The sequence below is a fragment of the Colobus angolensis genome, unplaced genomic scaffold, assembly GCF_000951035.1.
Source record: "Colobus angolensis palliatus isolate OR3802 unplaced genomic scaffold, Cang.pa_1.0 Scaffold176, whole genome shotgun sequence".
NCBI classification, from domain to species: Eukaryota; Metazoa; Chordata; class Mammalia; order Primates; family Cercopithecidae; genus Colobus; species Colobus angolensis.
This window is the reverse complement of record NW_012114888.1, coordinates 119,234-141,252: the sequence shown is the minus strand read 5'-3', so window position 1 is coordinate 141,252 and position 22,019 is coordinate 119,234. Positions and strand designations below refer to the sequence as shown.

The 22,019-nt window shown below is 39.9% G+C and overlaps 1 protein-coding gene across 2 annotated transcripts in view; it reads right to left on the bottom strand.

Moving 5' to 3' along the window:
- Positions 1-22,019, bottom strand: part of MAOA (monoamine oxidase A) — an 86,519-nt gene that overhangs the window by 31,781 nt on the left and 32,719 nt on the right. For both annotated transcript variants that reach the window (XM_011938653.1, XM_011938651.1), the window contains 2 exons: positions 3,892-3,996; positions 3,125-3,216 (listed from right to left, as the gene is read on the bottom strand). In XM_011938653.1, coding sequence (XP_011794043.1) covers positions 3,125-3,216; positions 3,892-3,903 — 104 coding nt within the window. In that variant the 5' untranslated portion in view covers positions 3,904-3,996. The remainder of the gene's footprint in view (positions 1-3,124; positions 3,217-3,891; positions 3,997-22,019) is intronic.

Below are 22,019 nucleotides of genomic sequence, written 5' to 3'. Positions count from 1 at the left end.
TCTCTGTGTTCCCACAGTGCCTGTGTCACATCCCTGAAAAGTAACATGCCCTCCCCCTACAAACACACTATCCACCCTGTCCTTTCTCCCCCTTGGCCTTGTGGGTCATCCTGGAAGATACTATACCCACCCTTTCCTTGTTCCCCCCAAACACCACCAGGGTAGCTCATTCCTGGAAGATTCCATCTCTCTAAACACAATGTACCATGTTTTATTCTGCCCCTTTGGTTCATTCCTGGAAGATAGCACTTCACCAAATCATCTATCCTACTTGTCTCTCCCAACTCTTGAGGGTCATTCCTGGAAATACCATCCTGGTCACCTTCCACACTTCCTGTCTCCTCCCACCTCTTTTGGTCATTGCTGGAAGTTACCTGCGGCCTAATATCCACCCTTCCTGACTCACCCCTGACCCTTTGGGTTACTCCAGGAAGAACCATGCCTGCAAACAAGCCCACCTTCCCTGCATCCCCTAGCTCCTGTGGACCATTCCTGGAAGGTATATCCTGCCACACCAGTCATGTTTCCTCTCCCTGTGCTACGCCTCTGGGTCATTCCTGTACAATCCTATGAGTCATTCTTGGAAGAAACCATGACCCCTCACCATCCACCCTTCCTTTCTCCCCTCAACCACTGCCAGCGTGGCTCATTCCTGGAAGATACCATCCTGCCACACCACCAAAACGTCTTATGTACCCTCTGCCCTGTGGACCATTCCTGGAAAATTCCATTTTGCCAAATGATCTACACTACCTATGTTCCCTCTATCCTTGTGGGTCACAACTGGAAGAGATGATCTCCCTCACCCCATCCACCTTTGTATCTACCCCTTGCCCTATGGGTTATTTCTGGAATACATCATCTTGCCTCACCATCTATGTTTCCTGTCTCCCCACCATCCTTCCGGGTCATTGCTGGAAAACTCCCCTTCCCCTAAGACATCCACCCTTCTGTTTTCCCCTTTGACCTTTTGGGTAATTCCTAGAAGATACCATCTCCATCCACACAGACCAACCTTCCATTTCTCTCCCCAGAGATAGAGAAATAGCTGGAAAATTTCATTCTCCCCCACCCCACCCCACCTCCCCACCACACACACATACACACACACACACACACACACACACACACACAATCTAATGTTGCCTATTTCCCCTTGACCCTGTGGGCCATTCCTAGAAGATACCATACCCCCACAGGGATCCATCCTTGTTCCCTACTCCCTAACACTGTGGGGGCATTCCTGGAAGATGCAACCAGGCCACACCATTCACTCTTCCTATCTCATTCCTGCCTTTGTGGCTCATTTCTGGAAGACATACCCTGGTAATACCATCTATACCTCCTGTCTCCTCATTACACCTCTGGGTTGTTGGAGGATGATACCCCCACAACATCCACCTTTCCTGTCTTCCTTTTGCCCCTTGGGGTCATTCATAAAAGATACCATCCCACCACACCATCAACCCTTTTTGTCTCCCCCACTATTCTGGTGGCTCATTCATGGCAAACACTATCCACTATACTTGTCTCCCCTCTGAACCTGTGGATCATACCTGGAAGATACTATCTTCCTATCCCTATCCCATCACTCCTTCCTATCTCCCCCTAATCCCCTTGGCTCATTCCCAGAAGATAAAATCCCCCAATGCCATCCACCCTTCCAGTCCCCATCTCCCCTTGTTTCTGTGGATCATTCCTAAAACACCACCCATCTTGCTCCATTATCCCTTTATCCGTTCTTGCTTTTGTGGGTAGTTTTTGGGAGCTATCATTCCCTCCTCCCACCACCACTGTCCAACCTTCCCTCTCTCCCTTTGACACTGAGTGTCATTCTTAGATCATACCATCTGCCTCACTACTATCAACCCTATGGGTCACTCCTGGAAGGTACCATTTCCACCACACCATCCACCCTTCCTGTCTCTCTCCTGCCCCATGGCTTATTCCTGGCAGATACTATCCCCCCAACTTCATCCACTCTTCCTTTCTCTCTCCTGTCCCTGTGTGTCATTCCTGGAAGATACCATCGCCCTACACTGTTCACCTTTTCTGACTCCCCTCTGCCCCTGCGGCTCACTCTTAGTTGATGTACTAACTCCTTAGTTTCAGGTTAAAGATTGCTTCATCAAAGAATGCTTCCTTTACCCTCAGACCACGTAAGGTTCTCCCTGTTACAGGAACTCTCCTAGCATTATGTAATTGTGTTCAAGGTCAGTCTTGCTTGCTAGAAGAACATAAACTCCACGAGGGTAAGGGCTATTCCTAAGAAGTTCACCCCCATTCCTCAGTGCCTGGTATAGTGCCTTCACATAGTAGGCCCCACATAAACTAATAACACATAGTCTAATTAAAAACATTTTTATTATTACAGACTAGCTTTCCTCTCATGTCCCAGTATTCTACATCTATATGGGATTATCATTTTATTTTATTTTAAGTTCTGGGGTACATGTGCAGGTTTATTAGATAGGTAAACGTGTGCCATGGTGGTATGCTGCACCCGTCAACCCATCACCTAGGTATTAAGACCCATATGCACTAGCTATTTATCCTGATGCTCTCCCTCCTCCCACCCCCTGACAGGCTCCAGTGTGTGTTGTTCCCCTCCCCGCATCCATGTCTTCTTAATGTTCAGTTCCCACACTTATGAGTGAGAACATGCGGTGTTTGGTTTTCTGTTCCTGTGTTAGTTTTCTGAGAATGATGGCTTCCAGCTTCATCCATGTCCCTGAAAAGGACATGCTTTCATCCTTTTTTATGGCTGCATAGTATTCCATGGTGTAAATGTATCACATTTTTTAAAAATATCTTTTCAAACTGCTTTTGTAGGCAACCTTTCCAGAATATGAAAACACAATTACTGATTTTATTGCAGATCACACAACGCTTTCATTAAAAGAAATTCTACTTCATTCACCTAAGTTTGTTAATTTTTAGATTCATTTTCTGTTCTAACCTACTTTGAGGTGCCCTCAACATTGCTACTGACTGAAAGATTACTAGGTTTCCTCTTAACTTTTTTTCTGTAAGTTGTTAAGAAAAGCACTGCAGTTCAAGGCAAGATATAAAAGACAAGAAGGGAAGATTAAAAAGTAAATTTTGAATGGTAAAGTCTACTTACTTTGTCCAGCAGATTTTGTCAATGAGCTCTTTCATGGTCATTTTGTCCCATTCAGCAGCATTTGGAGCCTCCCAGGGTGCATCAGCTGGAATCTGTAGAGAAAGGAAGTCCCCACTCAGGTTTGATGGTAACTGCCACCTCTTCTCAGGAAGGGCCTCTTCTTAGGAAGAGACAGGGAGTGGGGTAGAGTTCCTTGGATTCTATGTCCTAATGCCATTGCCAAAACAATAATAATAGTGATAATATTATATATGTCTATGCACAAATTTATATGTAATTATTATAATGATAATATCATCATTATTATTGAAAGCTAATACCCATTTTATGTCCCAAATTCAAGTTTGAGAGATTGATATTACAGAGCCTAAGACTAAGTTTAAAAGCTTTGGGGTGGCAAGTCCTTCCCTCCTTTACTATCTAAAATGGCATTACAGACAGACAGACAACTGTAAAGTAGAGACACTTGGCAAAAATGTCATATAAATGCTCAGTAGCATAGAGTTGAAGGCACATAGGCATTTGTATAAGAGAGTGGGTTGGTATGCTGGTTCCCTGCTATGAGGTCTTGAGTAAATTACATAATCTCTGGGCACTCATTTTTCCTATCTGTCAAGTGGAAACACGGCCAACTTTGCAGTTTGGGTACATTGGAAATGATATGCATTGGTGTCCGGAGCAATGTTCCCTGCACTATGGAAGGATATAAAATGGTTGCCATTGTTATTTCAGTAATGGGTCATGTGCAAACTGAACACACATTTTACCTCCTTCCCCATGTTATCTATTGTCCGCCACAGATTATTGTAATCCAAATACGCAATGGGATTCCATACTGGTGGAAAGGCGCCCCGAAATGGATACGTTTTCCCCTAGAACATAAAAGCAAACAGAATCAATCAAAAAGAGTAATACCTTAAATTTGAATGGTATTCTAAAACAACAATAAAGCAACCAACCTAAGACTTTCAAAGTAACCAGACCCTCCACTGTGTCAGAAACATTCCCTTTGATGGGAACTGAATATATTATACCTGTACAGGCCCCAATTTAATAAAATGTGCAGAATCTCCATGGTGCTGTGTTGGCTGGTTTTAATTTACAGTAAATAATAGCTTTACATTTATTTCTATTTATTTGGAAATTATACATAAAAAAAGGTAGCACATCCTAGTATCTAATGCTGGTGCTACAATATTCTCAACTCCTGAATTCCCATCTAATCTCTTGAGAAAGCTGTTCCCACTGAGACGAGAGCAGGATGATGACGTGGAGGACCGTCTTTAGACCACATATAGGACAAGAATAGCAAAGCGGAATATCTCATGCTGTTTTTTAAGGTCTACAAAGGCTTAATAAAGACTGGCTAGACTACACACTATGCCTGATTAAAGAATCAGATTATAAGCAGTGTGGAATATCAGGCACTTGCCACTGTGGGCTGCCAAGCATCCATTCCCCTTTCCTGGTGGTATCCTGGTTTCTTTCTGGGAAATTGCCTCTCTTCTTTTCTGTATAGCTGTAGGGAGGATGGTCCCAGCTACCAGCTCCCATTACAGAAAATTATAAGTTAGATTTTTTTTTTTAAATCTCTACACCCCTATCCCCAGCTCCTGGTATAGCCTGGCTGTGAGCCTGTTATCTGAGTTTGGCCAGTCACACACTCTCAGAGGACTCTGGCCATGGAGTGGGTCACCCACGTAGAGAAGAGAGTAGACTGTGGATTTTCTTTCCCCATGGCCAAGTGCTGAGCAGATGCTTCCTGCTACAAAGACCATGGCTATGGTTCCTGCCCCTAACTTGCCAGAGCTCTCACGCTCTTTGCTCATTCTCAAGTGTGGTCCTCCAGCCTCACATCAGTTCTGTAGGTCTTCTCCTTTCCTTTCAGTACATTCCCTCTTGTTAGCCTGAATTGGTTTCTATTGCTTGGTACCAAGACCTCTAACATGAAGATGGCTCATTCATCATTAGAAACTATTAACTTCATTTCATTGTGTAACAGCCAAAGTGCTAAGAAAAGCAAGGGTGAGGTGAGTCCCTAGGAAATAGACCAGAAATAGGTAGTTTATAAGGCCTTATTTGCTCATTTAATTTCTTTTACTTTAAAAATAAATGTCTTGTAAATGTTCATAAGGCCACATCTTTTCTACCAGTATAACTTGCATGATAATTTGATTTTTTAATTAAATAATTTACTTGTAGAAAGTCTACTGCATGCACTGCAGAATATTGAGAGCTGTATTGGATTTTTTAAAGGGCTAAAACAAAACTCCTGACCATCAGGGCAAGGACACGAGACATCACAAGCACGTGTATGCACACCTCCTGAGTAAGAATGTATGGTGGCCATTAAGTGACAGAGAAGTACTTTTCCCTTCCACATAGCAAATTCAAATAACCTTGGCAGAATATGTGATCTTGTTTCTTATCTGAAAATGTTACGTTGTAGCACTGCAATACAACTTTTTGAGACTCCAAATCCTTTATCATCATCACCACCATCATCACTAACATTTATTGAGATCCTTCTCCATGCCTGACACTGGCTAAAGCTCTTTAAATGCATTATCTCACGCAATGCTCACTCCAATCCTGTGAAGGCAAGCGCTACTGATATTTCCATTTTATAAATAAGGAAACTAAAGCCCAGCAGCAGTAGCTAGTACATCATAGAATGGAAATTTCCTGCTCCCAAAGCCTTTGCTCATAAAACATACTTTCCTGCCTCCTGTACAGTTGATGGAATGTGGAGATAGGTTTGTTCTAAAGGCATTTTTAAACTTCCCAACTTTCTCTTTCCCAAAAGAAAGAGAACTTTGAAATGTGAAACTTAGAAATCTTCCACGCGTACCTTTTCTGTTTCTGAGGAGTAAAAATGGAGACTTAAGATGCTTCAGGGGTGGAAGACGACCACTGAGGGAACATAAACAACTTTGGAAAAGGCTAATACATACCCTGAGAGAAATGGGCAAAGGTATTTTACATAGAAAACAAAAATAGCTATGGAGAAGAGAGGGACTGAAGTTAAGTAATAGCTCAGGGGCAGCCTCAGAGCAGCTGGTCCTTGTTATAATTCCTCCCTTAACTGAAATCTGGAAAAATCTACATTTTCCTCTGTAAAATGCATGTATAGTCAAGGAACAGTCTAATGCAAAACTGATCTTTGCTTTGGAAAAAAATTTTATTAAAAAACATAAGTATTGCCCAGGAGGCTGCGGCAGGAGAATTGCTTGAACCCAGGAGGCGGAGGTTGCAGTGAGCCAAGATTGTGCCACTGCAGTCCAGCCTGGGCGACAGAGGAAGACTCTGTCTTAAAAACAAACAAATAAATAAATAAATAAATATTCTCAATAGTCTGGGAACATAAAGAAAAGTATTATAAATATAACTCAACAAAATGTGTCCCACATTCCTAATGAAGTTCTTCACAGAAAGATGCCAACTTGAGTATGATTTCACACAAGGTCCAAAGACCCCTTGATCTGAGCCTTGATAAACAGAGGTGGCAGGAGAAGAAAAGAGTTCAAGGAAAGAGGAAAATCTGGCCTGGCAATCATTTTAGAAATGGGAACCACGGAATATTTTAAAAGAAGAGGCGGTGGCTCACACCTGTAATCCCAGCACTTTGAGAGACCGAGACAGGCAGATCACCTGAGGTCAGGAGTTCGAGACCAGCCTGACCAACATGGCAAAACCCTGTCTCCACTTAAAAAAAAAAATAGGAAAATTAGCCAGGCATGGTGACGGGTGCCTGTAATCCCAACTACATGGGAGGCTGGGGCAGGAGAATCACTTGAACCCGGGAGGCAGAGGTTGCAGTGAGCCAAGATCATGCCACTGCACTCTAGCCTGAGCGACAGAGCACGACTCCATCTCAAACAAACAAACAAACAAACAAAAAAGCTCATCTCTACAAAAAATACAAAAAAAAAAAAAAGAAAATCAGCCGAGCGTGGTGGTGGACACCTCTAATCTCAGCTACTCAGGAGGCTGAGGCAGGAGAATTGCTTGAACCCTGGAGGCAGAGGCTGCAGTGTGCTGATATCGTGCCACTGCACTCCAGCCTAGGTGACAGTGCGAGACTCTGTCTCAAAAAAAGAAAAAAAAAAAAACAAAAAAACCAAGAAGACCATAAAGGCCCAAAACATAAACTTCTTTGCTGTTGATAAAGGATTTCATCAATTAGTTTTACCCCTATCAGTTTCTGGCTTCTCTGTTCTCATTTCACAGAAAACCCAAACCTGCTAAAAATAAATGCACGTATGTGCGGAACACTTTCGCATGTGCGAATCTCTAAAGTAGTGCAGTAGGGGTGCCTGGAAGATGTCTCTTGGCTGAGTGAGAACTGCCTGACAGTGTGGACCCTCTCAGTCTCCAAAATGTGATTCTATAGTTTTCTCACGAAGGTGTCAGCAGTTTCTCAATATTAAGCCACTTCTCAGTAAGGAATGCCTTCATGACCTAAGAGAGTGAAGCAGGGGCTCTGGGAATACTTCCAAATGATTACTGCTCTTTAAAAATAAAAGGAAAAAAAATCTAGTGTAATGGTCAAGTTCATTTTGTACCTACACTCTGAAAGCTTACTAGTTTTCCAAAGTGGCCATTAATCTCTAAAGGGCAGTGTCTTTGATACAGCAGAAACTGTTTATGTCAAGCAGAACGCAATGTCCCTGGAACCGTGCCCCCAAACACTTAAGTCCCTTTGAGAAACTACATCTTCAATCTGCTAATGTTCATAACAACAGAAGACTATTGCCAGGAGATAGCAGTTTATGGCTCCCACATAATTCTTTATTGTTGGTTCTATAAGATAAGTTAAGTTTATAGTAAGCAAAATAGCATTTCCTGATTGCCACATTAGAGAGTTTCATCTCTCTGTACTTTTATGTTTGAGTTAAGCAACAGGAAGTGAGCGTTATTAGAGTATCATAGGTCACTGGGGAAGCTGCCAAATAGCCTTCTTTAATCATCTTCAAGATAAAGAGTTATCTTCCAGATTAATTTAGAAATATGCCTGTCCAGCTTATATGAATACCTTGAGACCCTTCTAGCCCCATTGTTTTGTGACAAAGCCTGTAAGATGAATCTTTTGATTTATTTTCTATAGTTTATAACAATGCTTTAAATTTTAAAATCTCTAAGAAGAGATCCATTAAATAGGATGGCAGTTTTGTGTTGTATTAATAGTTAACAAAAGCATTATGTTCCTCTTTCCAAATGCAGGTATCCAAGCTCTCTTCAAACATACATAGCTTCACTCTATCTACAAAAAGCCTTCACAACCTACATGGAGACATCTATTCTTTTCATTTGTCATCCTCTTTGCATTCTTTTAACAGTCCCACTCAAATGATGCCCCCATTGCCTTCACATCCTTCTGTTTTCTAAAATCTGACTTGTATCCTCAAAAGTCCATGGGTGCCCTTTTCTCTATGGTCACCAATGAGCTCCTTTTAGCCAGATATGAAGGGATGTATCCATCCCATCAGCACTTGGCTGAATTTGATACCACCCCATCAGATAGTGCTAGTTGTCCCAAGTCTCAGCCTAGTGCCCCAAGACCCCTCCTTCTATGATCCACTGAATCCCCCAGAGTCTGATCCTTAGCCTTTTCCTTTCCTTCTGCCCACCCCTTTCCCATTTCCCTGGGGAACTTATCCACCCTCACATTTGTTATTATATTTGCACAGTCTTATGGTTTACATTTTTCATGCCTCTGCTCCATGTTTACAAATACCAAATTATCTATAACCTCTCACATCATTTCAAGGGCTGGCAGCACATTCCTATGTGTTTGTTTATGACCTGATATTTCAGATTCTCAGCCTCTGTCTCAAGACTTGTACAGCTACCAATGCAATGGGCGCCTGAGTTGTGCGGTCCCATCTCTGGAAAAAGAGAACCATTAAACTCAGATATAAATGATGATATATCATCAACAATGAGAGTTTTATTTATTTTTTTAGACAGGATATTTCTCTGTCACCCAGGCTGGAGTGTAGTGTTGTGATCACAGCTTACTGCAGCCTCAAACTCTCAGATTTAAGTGATCTTCCAGCCTCAGCCTCCCAAATAAGCTGGGACTATAGGTGTGTGCCACTATGCATGGCTAATTTTTGTATTTTTATTTATTTATTTATTTCTTGTAGAGATGGGCCTCACTTTATTGCTCAGGCTGGTCTTGCACTCCTGGGCTCAAGTGATCCTCTTGTCTTGGCCTCCCAAAGTGCTGGGATTATAGGCATGAGCCACTGTGCCTGGCCCCAACAGTGAAGGGTTTTAAAAGAAATTCATGTCGTCTTTTCCAAGGGATTCTAGTTATATACAGAAATTACAAACAAAACAGTTAAGATAGAAACAATAATGAGTGCTTCTGGCAGCTTTTTTGTAATTAAAGATAATGACAGAGTTTTTTTAAAAAATAGTTTTCCTCTTTCACAGATGCCATTAACTCAGGAGAAATGGGAAGTGTGAAAAAAGATGAAAATATCACACTGTGAGGACAAAAGGCTATTTAACAGCTTTATTAACATATCATTCACATATCCTATAATTCATCCATTTATAGTGTACAATTCAATGGTCTTTGGTATATTCACAGAGCATGCAACCATCACCACATCTCATTTTAGAACATTTTCTTTACCCCAGGAAGAAGCCCTTAATTATTAGTAGTCACTTTTCTTTCTCTCACATTGCATTTTGAAGAACTGCCAACCTATTTTCCAAAGTGGCTGCACCATTTTACACTTCTACCAGCAATGGATGAGGGTTCCAATGTCGCCCCATCCTGCACAACTCCTACTAACGTCTGCTTTTTTTATTACAGCCACCCTGTTAGGTGTGAAGTGATATCTCATTGTGGTTTTGACTTGCATTTCCCTAATATCTTTTCTGATGCTTATTGATCATCTGCATATCTTTTTTTGGCAAAGTATCTATTCAAGTCCTTTGTCCATTTTTGAATTGGGTTGTCTTTTTATTATTGAGTTGTTAGAGTTCTTTACACATTCTGAATACAAGTCCTTTTATCAGATATATGATTTGCAAATATTTTCTTCCATTTTATGGATTGTCTTTTCAGTTTCTTGATGGTATGCAAATGACAACACTTCAAAAACTTTTTTTGATGAAGACCAATTTATCTATTTTTTCTTCTGTTGCTTGTGCTTTCAGTATCATCAAATAAATCACTGCCTAACTCACAGAGATTTATTATTTTTTCTTCTAGGAGTTTTACAGTTTTAGCTCTTGTAGTTAGGTCTAAAATGAGTTAATGTTTGTGTATAGTGTGAGAAGAGGTCCAACTTCATTATTTTGCATGTGGATATCCAGTTGTTCCAATACCATTTGTTGAAATAACTTACTTCACTTTTTGCACTGAGTTGCCTTGCTACCCTTGACAAAAATCAATTGGCCATAAATGTAAGGGTTTATTTCTGAAATCACAGTTCTACTCCATTTACCAATATGTTTATCCTTATACAAGTACACATTGTTTTTATACAAGTATGCATTGTTTTAGCACACTAGCTTCATAGTAATTTTTGAAATCAGGAAGTGTGGGTCCTTCAAATTTGTTCTTCTCTTTTAAAACTGCTTTGGCTATTATGGGTCTCTTGGATTTTGAAAGAGATTGTGTTAAAAACATAGTTCAATTTGGGAAATATTGTCACCCTAACAATATTAAGCCCATGAACACAGGATGCCTCCATTTATTTACATCTTTAATTTATTTCAATGATATTTTGTAGTTTTAGGTATGTAAGTCTTACACTTCTTTGGTTACATTTATTCCTAAGTATTTTATTGTTTTTTGATGCTATTTTAAGTGAAGTTATTTTCTGAAGTTGTTTTCTTAATTTCATTTCAGACTGTTCATTGCTACTGTATAGAAATAAAATTTATTTTTGAATATTGATCTTCTATCCTGCAACCTTGATGAACTTGTTTAACAGTTTTATGAGTTGTTTTAGTCAGTATCAGGATTTTCTATATACAAGATCATGTCATCTGCAAATACAATTTTTCTTCTTTTTTTTTTTTTTTTTTGGATTCCTTGCCTAAGTGCCCTGGCTAAAATCTCTAGTACAATGTTAAATACAAGTGGCCAGAGTAAATATCTTTGTCTTGCTCCTGATTTGAGAAGGAAAGCTTTCAATCTTTTACCATTGAGTATTACGGTAGCTGTGGGTTTTTTGTAGATGTCCTTTATTAGGTTGAGGAAGTTCTCCTCTATTCTTAGTTTTTCTAGTGGTTTTATCATAAAAGGGCGTTAAATTTTGTCAAATGTTTCTGCTCTGTCTGTTGAGATGATCACGTGCTATTGGTCCTTCATCCTATTAATATGGTGGTGCATTACATTACTGGACTTTTTGTATGTTAAATTAACCTTGCATTCCTGGAATAAATCCTACTTAGTTATGGTGTATAACCTTTTAATATATTGCTAGATTCAGTTTGCTAGTATTTTCTTGAAGATTTTTGCATCTCTATATAGGGATATTGGTTTGTAGTTTTCTTGTGATGTCTTTGGTTTTGTTATTCAGGATAATACTGACCTCACAGGATGAATTGAGAAATCTTTCCTCCTCCTGTATTTTTTTAGAAGAATTTATAAAGAATTGGTATTAATTCTTCTTTAAACTTTTGGTAAAATTTACCAGTAAAGCCATTTGTGTCTGGGTTTGTTTCTGTGGGATATTTTAAATTACTAATTCAATCTCTTTTCTTATTATAGGTCTATTCAATTTTCTATTTATTCCTGAGTAGTTTTGATAATTTGTGAACCTAAATCTCTAAAAACATCTCCTGTGTTAGCATCTCTTACTCTGATCTTTACAGGTGTTATATGAAAATAGTTTCCATGGTCGTAAGTCTGGGAAATCTTGGTTTGTGTTCAATAGTCTTTTTTATTGCCAGGCTTCCTAGGACTCCTAATTTGTTAACGGGCACCTTGACTATCAAAGACAGGGATAGAATACGGAGCACTTCCAAAATTTATCTGACCACCAAATGCCCTGTTTTTGCAAAGTATTTTTAAGATTAATGTTGCTTAGAAAAAACTTGAGAAATATTCCCCTAGGCATACTTCACATTCTGGCTTGCACTGGCAGAAGCATGACATAACACAGGAAAATATGCAATGAAAGAGAAGCTGTGATAACCAGAATATTTATTTTCCAAATGTTACACATGGGAATACAATTTCATTTGTATCCCTTCTGGACAAAAGGGCACATTCCACAACACCGAATCAAATAGGAGAAAGGAAGGAAACTGCTTGTACATCTAGCTAAAATTGCAAGTGCATCATGGGCTTCACGCGGAGTTTCTGCCCTCAGCCCGTCCTCCTCCTAACAAGACAGTGCAGTGAGAAAGTATATCAGAGCTGGTAGAGAGGGCCAAGGGCAAAGCAGAGCTTCTTGTCAGCTAAGCTGTTAAGTGAGTGCGTTCACCTTGTGTATCACAGTGTCTGGGAGGATGTGGCCCTGCCCCCTGCTACTGGATGAAGTTACTTCAGTGATGGCTTTATAACCATGATGGCAGAGATAGGGTGATGGCATGGAATGAAAGGGTGGATGAACTAAGAGTCATTATGCTCTTAGCACCATCTTCCCAGCATTTAAACATCAGAATAGTTTTTGTTTTTTTTTTTTAATTTACAGATTGGGAAAAGTCACAGATACTCAGGGCTACTCCACTGGTGGATGTTCAAATAATGATGTCAATTAGTGACTGCACCCATGTCTGTGTCCCAGGGTCCACTTTTGTCACCCATTGCTGGTCCGCAAGTGTGAGCCACAGTGATTTCCTCCCATTGTCTCTGAAGCCTGATTTTTTTTTTTCAGAGACATTTATCTGCTAGATATGGCTATGGAAACTAGGCTACTGTGTACTTTGGCAAATACATAAAACTAAATCTCAGCCCAAGGTTCAGTGTGTATCATTTGAGTCTTACAAATTACAGAAGAGCTATGGGAATGAAAGGTAATTGAATAGTTTACTAATCATTCTCTTTGTTTGAAAAACCTGACATGAGAAGTCTTCTAAATGAAAACAACTCAGTTTCACAGCCTTCAGGATCAAAGCATTCACTACACTGAACTATAATTAACACTCAAGCTTTCTGTGATTCCATCAAGTATTTTCTTCTTCTGGTTGCATAAAACCCAAACACAAAGCAAAAACTAAAATGAAGTGCTATGAAAATAGTACTGGACTGTCAAATATCAGGTATTGACATTATTATCATTATGTGTCTCTTTTCGGTTTGAAGCTCTGTGTTTGCAAAGGTTAGTAATTAACTAGGCTTTTATGTCTGTCCCTCTTTCTTTCTCACTTCTGTAGGACCTTGAACCACTCTCATTATTATAACTTTCTCTTATCTCTAAAGTAGGAGTAACAGCCACTTACTAAAACTCTGTGGCCCAGTAGGTTTTCAAAAGGTATCTGTTCATTGAATTTGACATAGAAATGAAAAAGGTTTGAGTCTGCACGTGATACAGAGGGCTGCATGGCAGCATCGATCCTATTAGGTGGCAGGATGAGGCAATGACAGAAAAGGTTTTCTAGCTGGCTCAACATGTGATCATGGGACAACTGAATTTCCCTTCTTCAGGAAGTGCCCAGAATGGACTAGATATGGGATTCATTGGACGTTAGAGGCTGTTTAAGATTTCAACTGTTAGAGGCTACTTTGCAAAAGTTTGAAAGTTAAAGATCAATAATTGAGTCTTCTGACTGGAGTAATGTGCATGCCACTGGGGTGAGGACAGGGGTTGCTGAGAAGAAATAGGAAGGAAGTAGAAAGCAAGGAGGAAGGAGGAGATTTTAACCTCCGAGAGACAACTACATTCTAACCTGAAAGGTCAGAACCTCCAGGAGTTCAGTTATCATGCAGACTGGAGCAATTTCTCTTGAGGAAGCTGCTCATATGATGTTTAATTCCATTCACAAAGTTCTTTTGGCCATTAACCCAAATGCTGAGGCCCTACATGATTATGTGTGATCACAAAGTCCCTCAGCCTGAGTGTGAGAGAAATCCTTTGTGTCTGACTTAACTCCCTTTCTATGCTGCCAGTTGGGGGGTGATGCTAGGTTACTTCTCAATGAATGGTTAGAAAACAATTCCTGTAGTGAATTAGTCCCTATTAGAAATGAATGGAAGGAAGATGAGAGGGGTTCTGTTGGATGGATGGGCGGTGACAGTGGCACAACAATGTGGATGTACTTAATGCTACTGAATTAACTGTACACCTAAAAATGGTGAAGATGATAAATTTTATGTTAGTGCACTTTACCATTTGTTAAAAAGAAAACAAAATGAGTGGAAGAAAAAATCTAATAATTAACTTATTTTGCTATATATTGGGTTGTCGCTGAGTAGAAACTTTATATTTTTGAAACCAAATCTGAGATGTAACCCTGAGAGTTTATAGGAAGAAGGAGCCTCTGAGAGGAGATGACTAATGCTGACCTAGCTCTCTAAACAGTACAGAGCTTTAAGAGGGATTCTGCCATTAAGCTCTCTGGGAACTCACAAGCAGCAAATGAAGTCTTTTCAAAGCGAGGGGGGAAAAAAGAATGAAAGTTACTAAAAACTAATTTTTTACCAGCTATCTTCATATATTCTTATACTGGATACTGGATAGATCAAACTGAAAATAGGTAAACATTTTTAGCCTCTCTGCTTTTAAAACCTACTCAGAATTGTAATTGAGATAAGAAAGCAATCCCTCCTGTATTACCTCATTTCTATCATCAAAACATAATTTCTTACCATGAGCACAGGCCTGTCACCGCTTGCTTGTCCTTACCTAACTGGTGTTTTTTTGTTTGTTTGTTTGTTTTGTTTTTTCTATCTTCTACCCTGACTTATCCAAATTAGTAATACTTGTCAAGAACCACTTCAAATCCTAATCAGGCAGGATATAATGGCATAACATAAAATACTGGCCAATACTTGGGCCATACTTTGAATAATAAGTTTACATGGATCATTTAACAAAAAGAATATATAGCCAGCAATTTCAAACCATGCCTTAGACCTCCAGACTTAGTATTTTAATAAAATAATAGAATCCATCTGTGGTCTTCAGCCTGCTAAGCCTAACTGGGACACTCTGGGGGCTGTTTAGTGCCAGGTGCTCACTGAAGGCCAGAGGACCTCTCAGACTACAGTTCAGGGTGCAAGAGAAGAGAAGAAGCCACTGTGCCACATGCAGCTCCCATGTACAACCACTGTGAACTGTGAACTGTGAACTGTGAACTGTGTCACATACAGCTCCCATGAACGACCACACCTATATCCACAGGAGTCCCTGTTTCCAAAGTGGCATCTTACAACTCCAGAGCCTTTTGGGATAAAGTGATTTTTGTCATATCTTGGAGCAGTTTATTAGAAGGGTTCACAAGTTAACTTTGGAATAAAAAACAAAGTGATGTAACCCACAGAACACTGCGCTCAGAGCTGGAAAGCCACACTTTGGCTCCTACGCTCTCTGAGTTGGGAAAAATAATGCTGTTTACTCCTAGGACCATTGGGAAGCTCAAGTGAGGTAAAACATGTATTGGTACATTACAGATGGAAGGCAATATTAATAGCATGGAATCAGGAGGGATGAATTCAGGTGTTTAAAAGAAAGGAGGCAAATATACAACAAGTAACACCCCTACAAGGACTTAACACTTTCTGCTTCTTGAGTTTCCTTCTGAGAGGGATTGAAAGTGAAAATGTAGCCTTCTTTGAAGACAAAAGAAACGTCTTCTGTGAGTGGGTATGGACAAGGTGCTAAAAGAAACTTCAAATGAAATGTCCCTTATCCAAAAGAAATTCTACTATAAGCCATGGGTGAAACTCTATTAGAAGTGAGGGGTTATATCTGGTAAGCATTAAGACAAACTCTGCTTTCTGCATGGCCTGCTGGCTAAAACCAAGTTTTCCTCTTAGCAACAACAAAATTTACTTAGTATTCCAGAACATACACATTGTGAAAAGCCTTTGATTTCAGTCGTTGGCATAGAAACCTGGAGTAAAGGGCTGTGGGAAGAATAGAACTAATAAAAAAAGAAAAAAAAAATGCTTGCTGAGCTGTTACTGTCAGCAAAGTCTATGTTGTTTTAAATAAATCTTTATCACACCATTCTCTAAAAACAAATGGGTGGTATATATTTATAGTCTCTACTTTTATTTAGAGAGGATGTGAAAAGCAGGAAGAACGTGAGAATGCATGTAATTGTCAATTTCTCCTTTGACGTAGCCTCTGCAAAATGCCTTGCTCCATTTCTGGCTGGGTTCTCCCTCTCCATACCCCTCACCCTACCTGCATTATGATGTGTGGGAAACTCACGGAAAGCAAAAAAAAAATGGAATCCAACATTTTCATTATTTCTGCAACACATAGCACTGCAAAATTTAACAAAAGATCTCCACAACTCAATGAAACACACTCATACTGATGGAGCATCTTATTTACTAATGCAAGTAATGAATCAATCCACTTGGCAGTCAGGTCCAGCTGCTTCCCTTATGCCATGCAGAAGAGAAGAACTGATAAAGAGAATGTTTTATTTTATTTATTTTTAAAATTACATTTAAAAAAAATTTTTTTGTAGCAATGGGGGCCTCACTATGTTGCCCAGGCTAGTCTCAAAATCCTGGGCTCAAGCAATCCTCCTGCTTCAGCCTCTCAAAGTGCTGGGATTACAGGCATGAGCCACTGCGCCCAACTGATAAATAGAACGTTTTAAACATATCTAGCTATTGCTTCTTGGCTTTTTGGCTAAGATCAAGCATAAAAATATCTAGCTGATGCCATTTAAGAATCTACCTTTAAGGTTCACAACGATATGATTAATTTATATTAATTTCACAGATCAGATATAATCTCCCCAATAAAACCATGTCAAATTCACAAAATTCATAAAAGCTGCTCACTGTAGAAACCAGTCAGGAGCCTATTATATAAGAATCAGGATCTACTAAACCAGAATTAGAAGAGGGATTCTATTCACAAGATCCATGAAGGATACAGGCAAAAATGTTAACTAATATTTATTTACTGTTCTTGTTTACTTGTCTTCTCTTTTTAGATTAGAAGGACCATGACAGTAGAAATTTTGATCATTTGTTCACCACTCTATCTGCAGCCTGGAACAATATCTGGTACAGAGTAGATTTTGCTCTGTAAATATATATTTCTGTCAAATACATAAATATAAATATTAAGCAATGAGTGAATTTAGCATATCAATGTGAATCCTCTACGAATGTGTAAATAGGCATAGTCTCAGAAAGAGAAGGGATCAGGTAGAGGAAACACCACTAAGGTGTATCCTCAGTACTAAGGTGTATCCTCAGTACTCATCTGAGAGGCTCAGGCTTGGAACTGCACACTGTCTTGTCAAAACTTGCACTGTAAGCACAATCTAACAAAGGTAATGAGTAGTTCCTTGGTGAATAGTAAAAACCTTCCTAGAATAAGCTGACACTAGATGTGTTACAGACTGTTGACAGTGTTTAAACAACTTAAACATTCTTCAAAGTTTCGCATTGGGAAAATTTAAGAGCTGAAGCAACCTGGGCCACAAAGATTATTGATTGGTTTATGTAGACAATGGCAATCTCCTCTTCATTTCAGTGTTATTTACAGAAACGAATATTGACTGTATTAGATTATGAAAGCTGAAGTTGTCACAAAGCAATGCAGAAAGTGTCACAAAGACAATTTGCATTATTAACCCAATACACTATCACATTGGGGAAACACCCACTTTTCCTCTAGAAGTAGAGAAAAACAGTGAGAGTTAAGATATTTTAAAATAAGTACAGTTACTTTTAGTACACAATTTATTAACCATCTTATCTGGAATATTGAACTAAATATCTTCCTGCTTTTCCCTAATATAGTTTCCTGATCATCATCAAAACATCTACTACAACGAGTACTTCTCATTCCAGAAATGATATAATGTATTGGAAAACACTAGCAAAAAGGCATTCATTCAGATCAAATAAACTAAACTTTAACCAACCCGCTACTTTTTTGCCTTAACATTGCTGTCTACCTTGGGTGAAAATACATGTTCTCTGAAAGGTTAAAGTATGTGAGAGGATGGTTTAATGATATGTATTTCTATTTTTCATCTTTTCATTTGATGAGATTAAGTGTTCAATGAAAAGAATGATGCTTACCATCTTAAATGGGTAGCTATTTGTAAATAAGTACTAAAATTCAAAATAGAGCTTCAACATTTATTTTCTGACAGTTAAATGGCTGTTTTCCAGTTACTGCATCCATCAAACAATAACCAAGGCACAGTGATTGTACTATAGCAGGTAGTTAACACTGCTCTTTCAGGCTTCTGGGCCAAAAGATTGAGCAAAATGGTCACCAGCACTGCATATGGGGACACAATGAAGGACACACGATGACCATCAGAAGAGAGCTGCCAAAAAGAGCCAGGACAAGCACAAACTGTAAGACAGCTTCCTGGAGTCCACAGTCCCTGACGGTAGAATCTGGACTAGCAAGAGATAGCATAAAGTCAAAAGACCTTAATCTGAATTCCCTTACTCTCTTAGGCAGGTTACTGGGCCTCTGAACTTCAGACTTTTTTTTCTGAAATGGCAAAATAACCCCTAACTTAGGATCCATGTGAGGGTTAAGTAAGATAATGGAGGGTTAAGTAAGATAATGGCACAGGGCCTGGAACATACTAGGAGCTCAGTAGGGAGGGTAGTCATTATTATTACTATGGGAGTGGTACTGGCCTTGAGGGATCAACCACAGTGGCTGTGATTTAAAGGTGCCATTTGTTGTCCAAAGTATAGGCACGGTATGTGTTTTAGCACATACCTGCCACATGCTACATATGCAATAATTATGGTCTAATATTACCATTGTGTTGATGTGCATGGCCATGCAACGGCAAAGATCCAGAGGTTAACAATGCCTTGCATTCTTGTTTGTTTGTTTGTTTGTTTTCTTTTCTTTTCTTTTTTTTTCTTGAGACGGAGTCTCGCTCTGTCGCCCAGGCTGGAGTGCAGTGGCGCGATCTCGGCTCACTGCAACCTCTGCCTCCCGGGTTCATACCATTCTCCTGCCTCAGCCTCCCAAGTAGCTGGTAGCTGGGACTACAGGCGCCCGCCACCACGCCCGGCTAATTTTTTGTATTTTTAGTGGAGACAGGGTTTCACCATGTTAGCCAGGATAGTCTCAATTTCCTGACCTCGTGATCCATCTGCCTTGGCCCCCCAAAGTGCTGGGATTACAGGCGTGAGCCACTGCGCCCAGTCTCTTTTTTTGTTATTTTATTTTATTTTCTGCCTTACATTCTTGAAAACAGCCTCGGGCTACCAAGTCCAATGCCATGGCAAGATGCCTTTGTCCAGTAGGTTAAGCAACAGCGCAGCCATATTTGTATTTTTGTGAAAGAAAAATATGGTAGAAGTTGAGCAGTTCTCCCCTCCAGAAAGCTGCGGTTGTTTTTTCCTTAGGAACAGGACTATCAGGGTAGTGTGGATCCAACCTTACAGCGGGCCCAGCAACAGCAACAATATCAAAAAAGGGACCCTGGATGCTACTCTTAACATTTCTCTTTCCTTACTTAGGCACCTAATGTGGCATACCTCATCTCCTTAAGTCTTTCCATTAGTTCATCCTCTATTAAAGCTTGCAGCAGGACCTTCTCAAAGTACAGAACAATTACATCTGGATTCCTAGAAAGCAGGGTTCCCAGAAAATTTCAGAGACATCAGAAAGTCTGACACTTAAGATATGTAATTTGTAAGGTCCTGTTGGGAAGATTGGACAGCATGTCAAGATCTGTTGATCACTTTCAGGCAAAGTCAAAATTCTCAAACAGAACTTTATCATTTTAACCCCACCTTGCCTCCATCAAGAACAACGAGGAGCTAAATTACTTACAAAAGCTGGCTGTGGGTGCCACTTTCAAACTATCACCTTAGCATCGTGCTTTTTATTTTTATTTTTGAGATAGGATCTTGCGCTGTTGCCCAGCCTGAAGTGCAGTGGCATGATCATGGCTCACTGTAACCTCGACCTCCTGGGCTCAAGCCATCCTCTTGCCTCAGCCTCCCAAGTAGCTGAGACTACAGGACATGCACCACCATGCCCAGCTAATTCTTTATTTTTCACAGAGAAGAGGTCTCACTATGTTGCCCAGGCTGGTCTAGAACTCCTGGTCTCAGATGATCCTCCCACCTTGGCCTCCCAAAGGGCCGGAATTACAGATGTGAGCCACCACATCCAGCCCAATATCAAGTTTTAGACTGGGCGTGGCTGGGAGACTAGCAGGTACCTAGCTTGAGGACATACTTGTAAATTTCCAGTTTTTCCCAGTTTTTAAAATGTACATAAAAGGAACATGAAACCGGAAGAAGAGTAAGAAAGTAGAAAAAAAAAGTTGTCTTTCAATGACTGCATCTCCTTATCATATGAGCCAGGCTTCAGTGATATTGACAGTGAGATATCTTACTATAGATGTGTGTGTGGCCAAACAAACATTGGAGGTCCAGCACATCTCCATTCAGAGTCCTCAGTTTCATTTCCTAGGCCATATATTGGGATAATGAAGAGCACGCACTCAGGGGTTAGGTAGACTGTTAGGAGTTCTATAGCCTTGTCAAGTCACTTTAACCTCTTTGAACTTCTGGTTTCTCATACTTAAAATGGGGATGATAATGCCTGCCTAGGGGGGATGTAAGGATTTAATGAGTTCATGCATAAAAAGCTTTTAGTTGTTGTTTATTGTTAGCCTCCAGGTAAACTAAAAACCTCTTAGCCTCTGAATCTTATCAGCATGAATCTGCTCAGATTCCAAGATAATCATCACACTCATTTGCTTCCCAGTTGGAGTGGAGAGTGAATTTACATGACTATTTAATTAGTAGTTGAGTGCAAAGGGTTTGATCTCTCTCCCTATATTAAATGTGAGAATACAGGTAAAAATGCTTAATAAATGTTAGCAGCTATTATTCTTACTGTTGTTATTACTTACTAGTCCATGGAAACACTGTGCAGTGCAGAAAAGAGAAAATGAGGAAGCAAAGGGGTTTTTCCTTTTTGATCATGGCCTGTTGTAACCAGAGTTCCTAAATACTTTGTGAAATTTATTATACTTTCTTCATTCCTCCCTTGACCTCTTAACCCACAGTTTTTGTAAAGACTACTGATTTTCAAGTCCAACAGAGCTTAAAGGTAAAAAGAAAAGAAAAGAATAAAAAGACTACTGATTTGCTTTTTCACGTCTGTTACCACCAGACTATCCCAAGCATCTGAAACCATGTGGCTATCAGAGTTTACAAAGGTTTCTGGTCTCTTCTGATTGGGTATCAGTGTACATATGTCACAAGTATCCTCAACTCCCAGGACACACCCCAAGCCCTGTAGCCTCCAGACCCACAGTTATTGCCCAAGGTGGAGTAGGGGAAGGGATGTATTTGTTGAGAAGTGATGTGGTTATTGGTGTGGGAATCCTGACATTAGAATGAGTAAATAACCCCTTCCTCAGTGACACTAGCTCTAGGAAGTAGGCTGCAATGTCAGATGGGAAATTTGATTTCTCAAGGCATGTTTCCAGACTCCAGCCACTCCATGTTTGGCTTCAGTGAGAAAGAAAAACACTGGCAACAGCTGTGGATATCAGTGGCTAGAGTTTAAACAATCTCTTGTTTAAACAGTAGGAAACACAAACAAGCTAGACTTCCCAAGAGTGAAGGGCAGGTACAGAGGAAATAAAGCATTCCAAATAATGCCAGGTAAGAATGAGGATGAATAACCAGTTCAAAGGCTAAAGAAGTGGCCTCAAACTCTTCTGTTCCTTGGGGCTCTAGAGTTGCTTCCTAGGTCGCTCAGGGATTGCCTGCAGC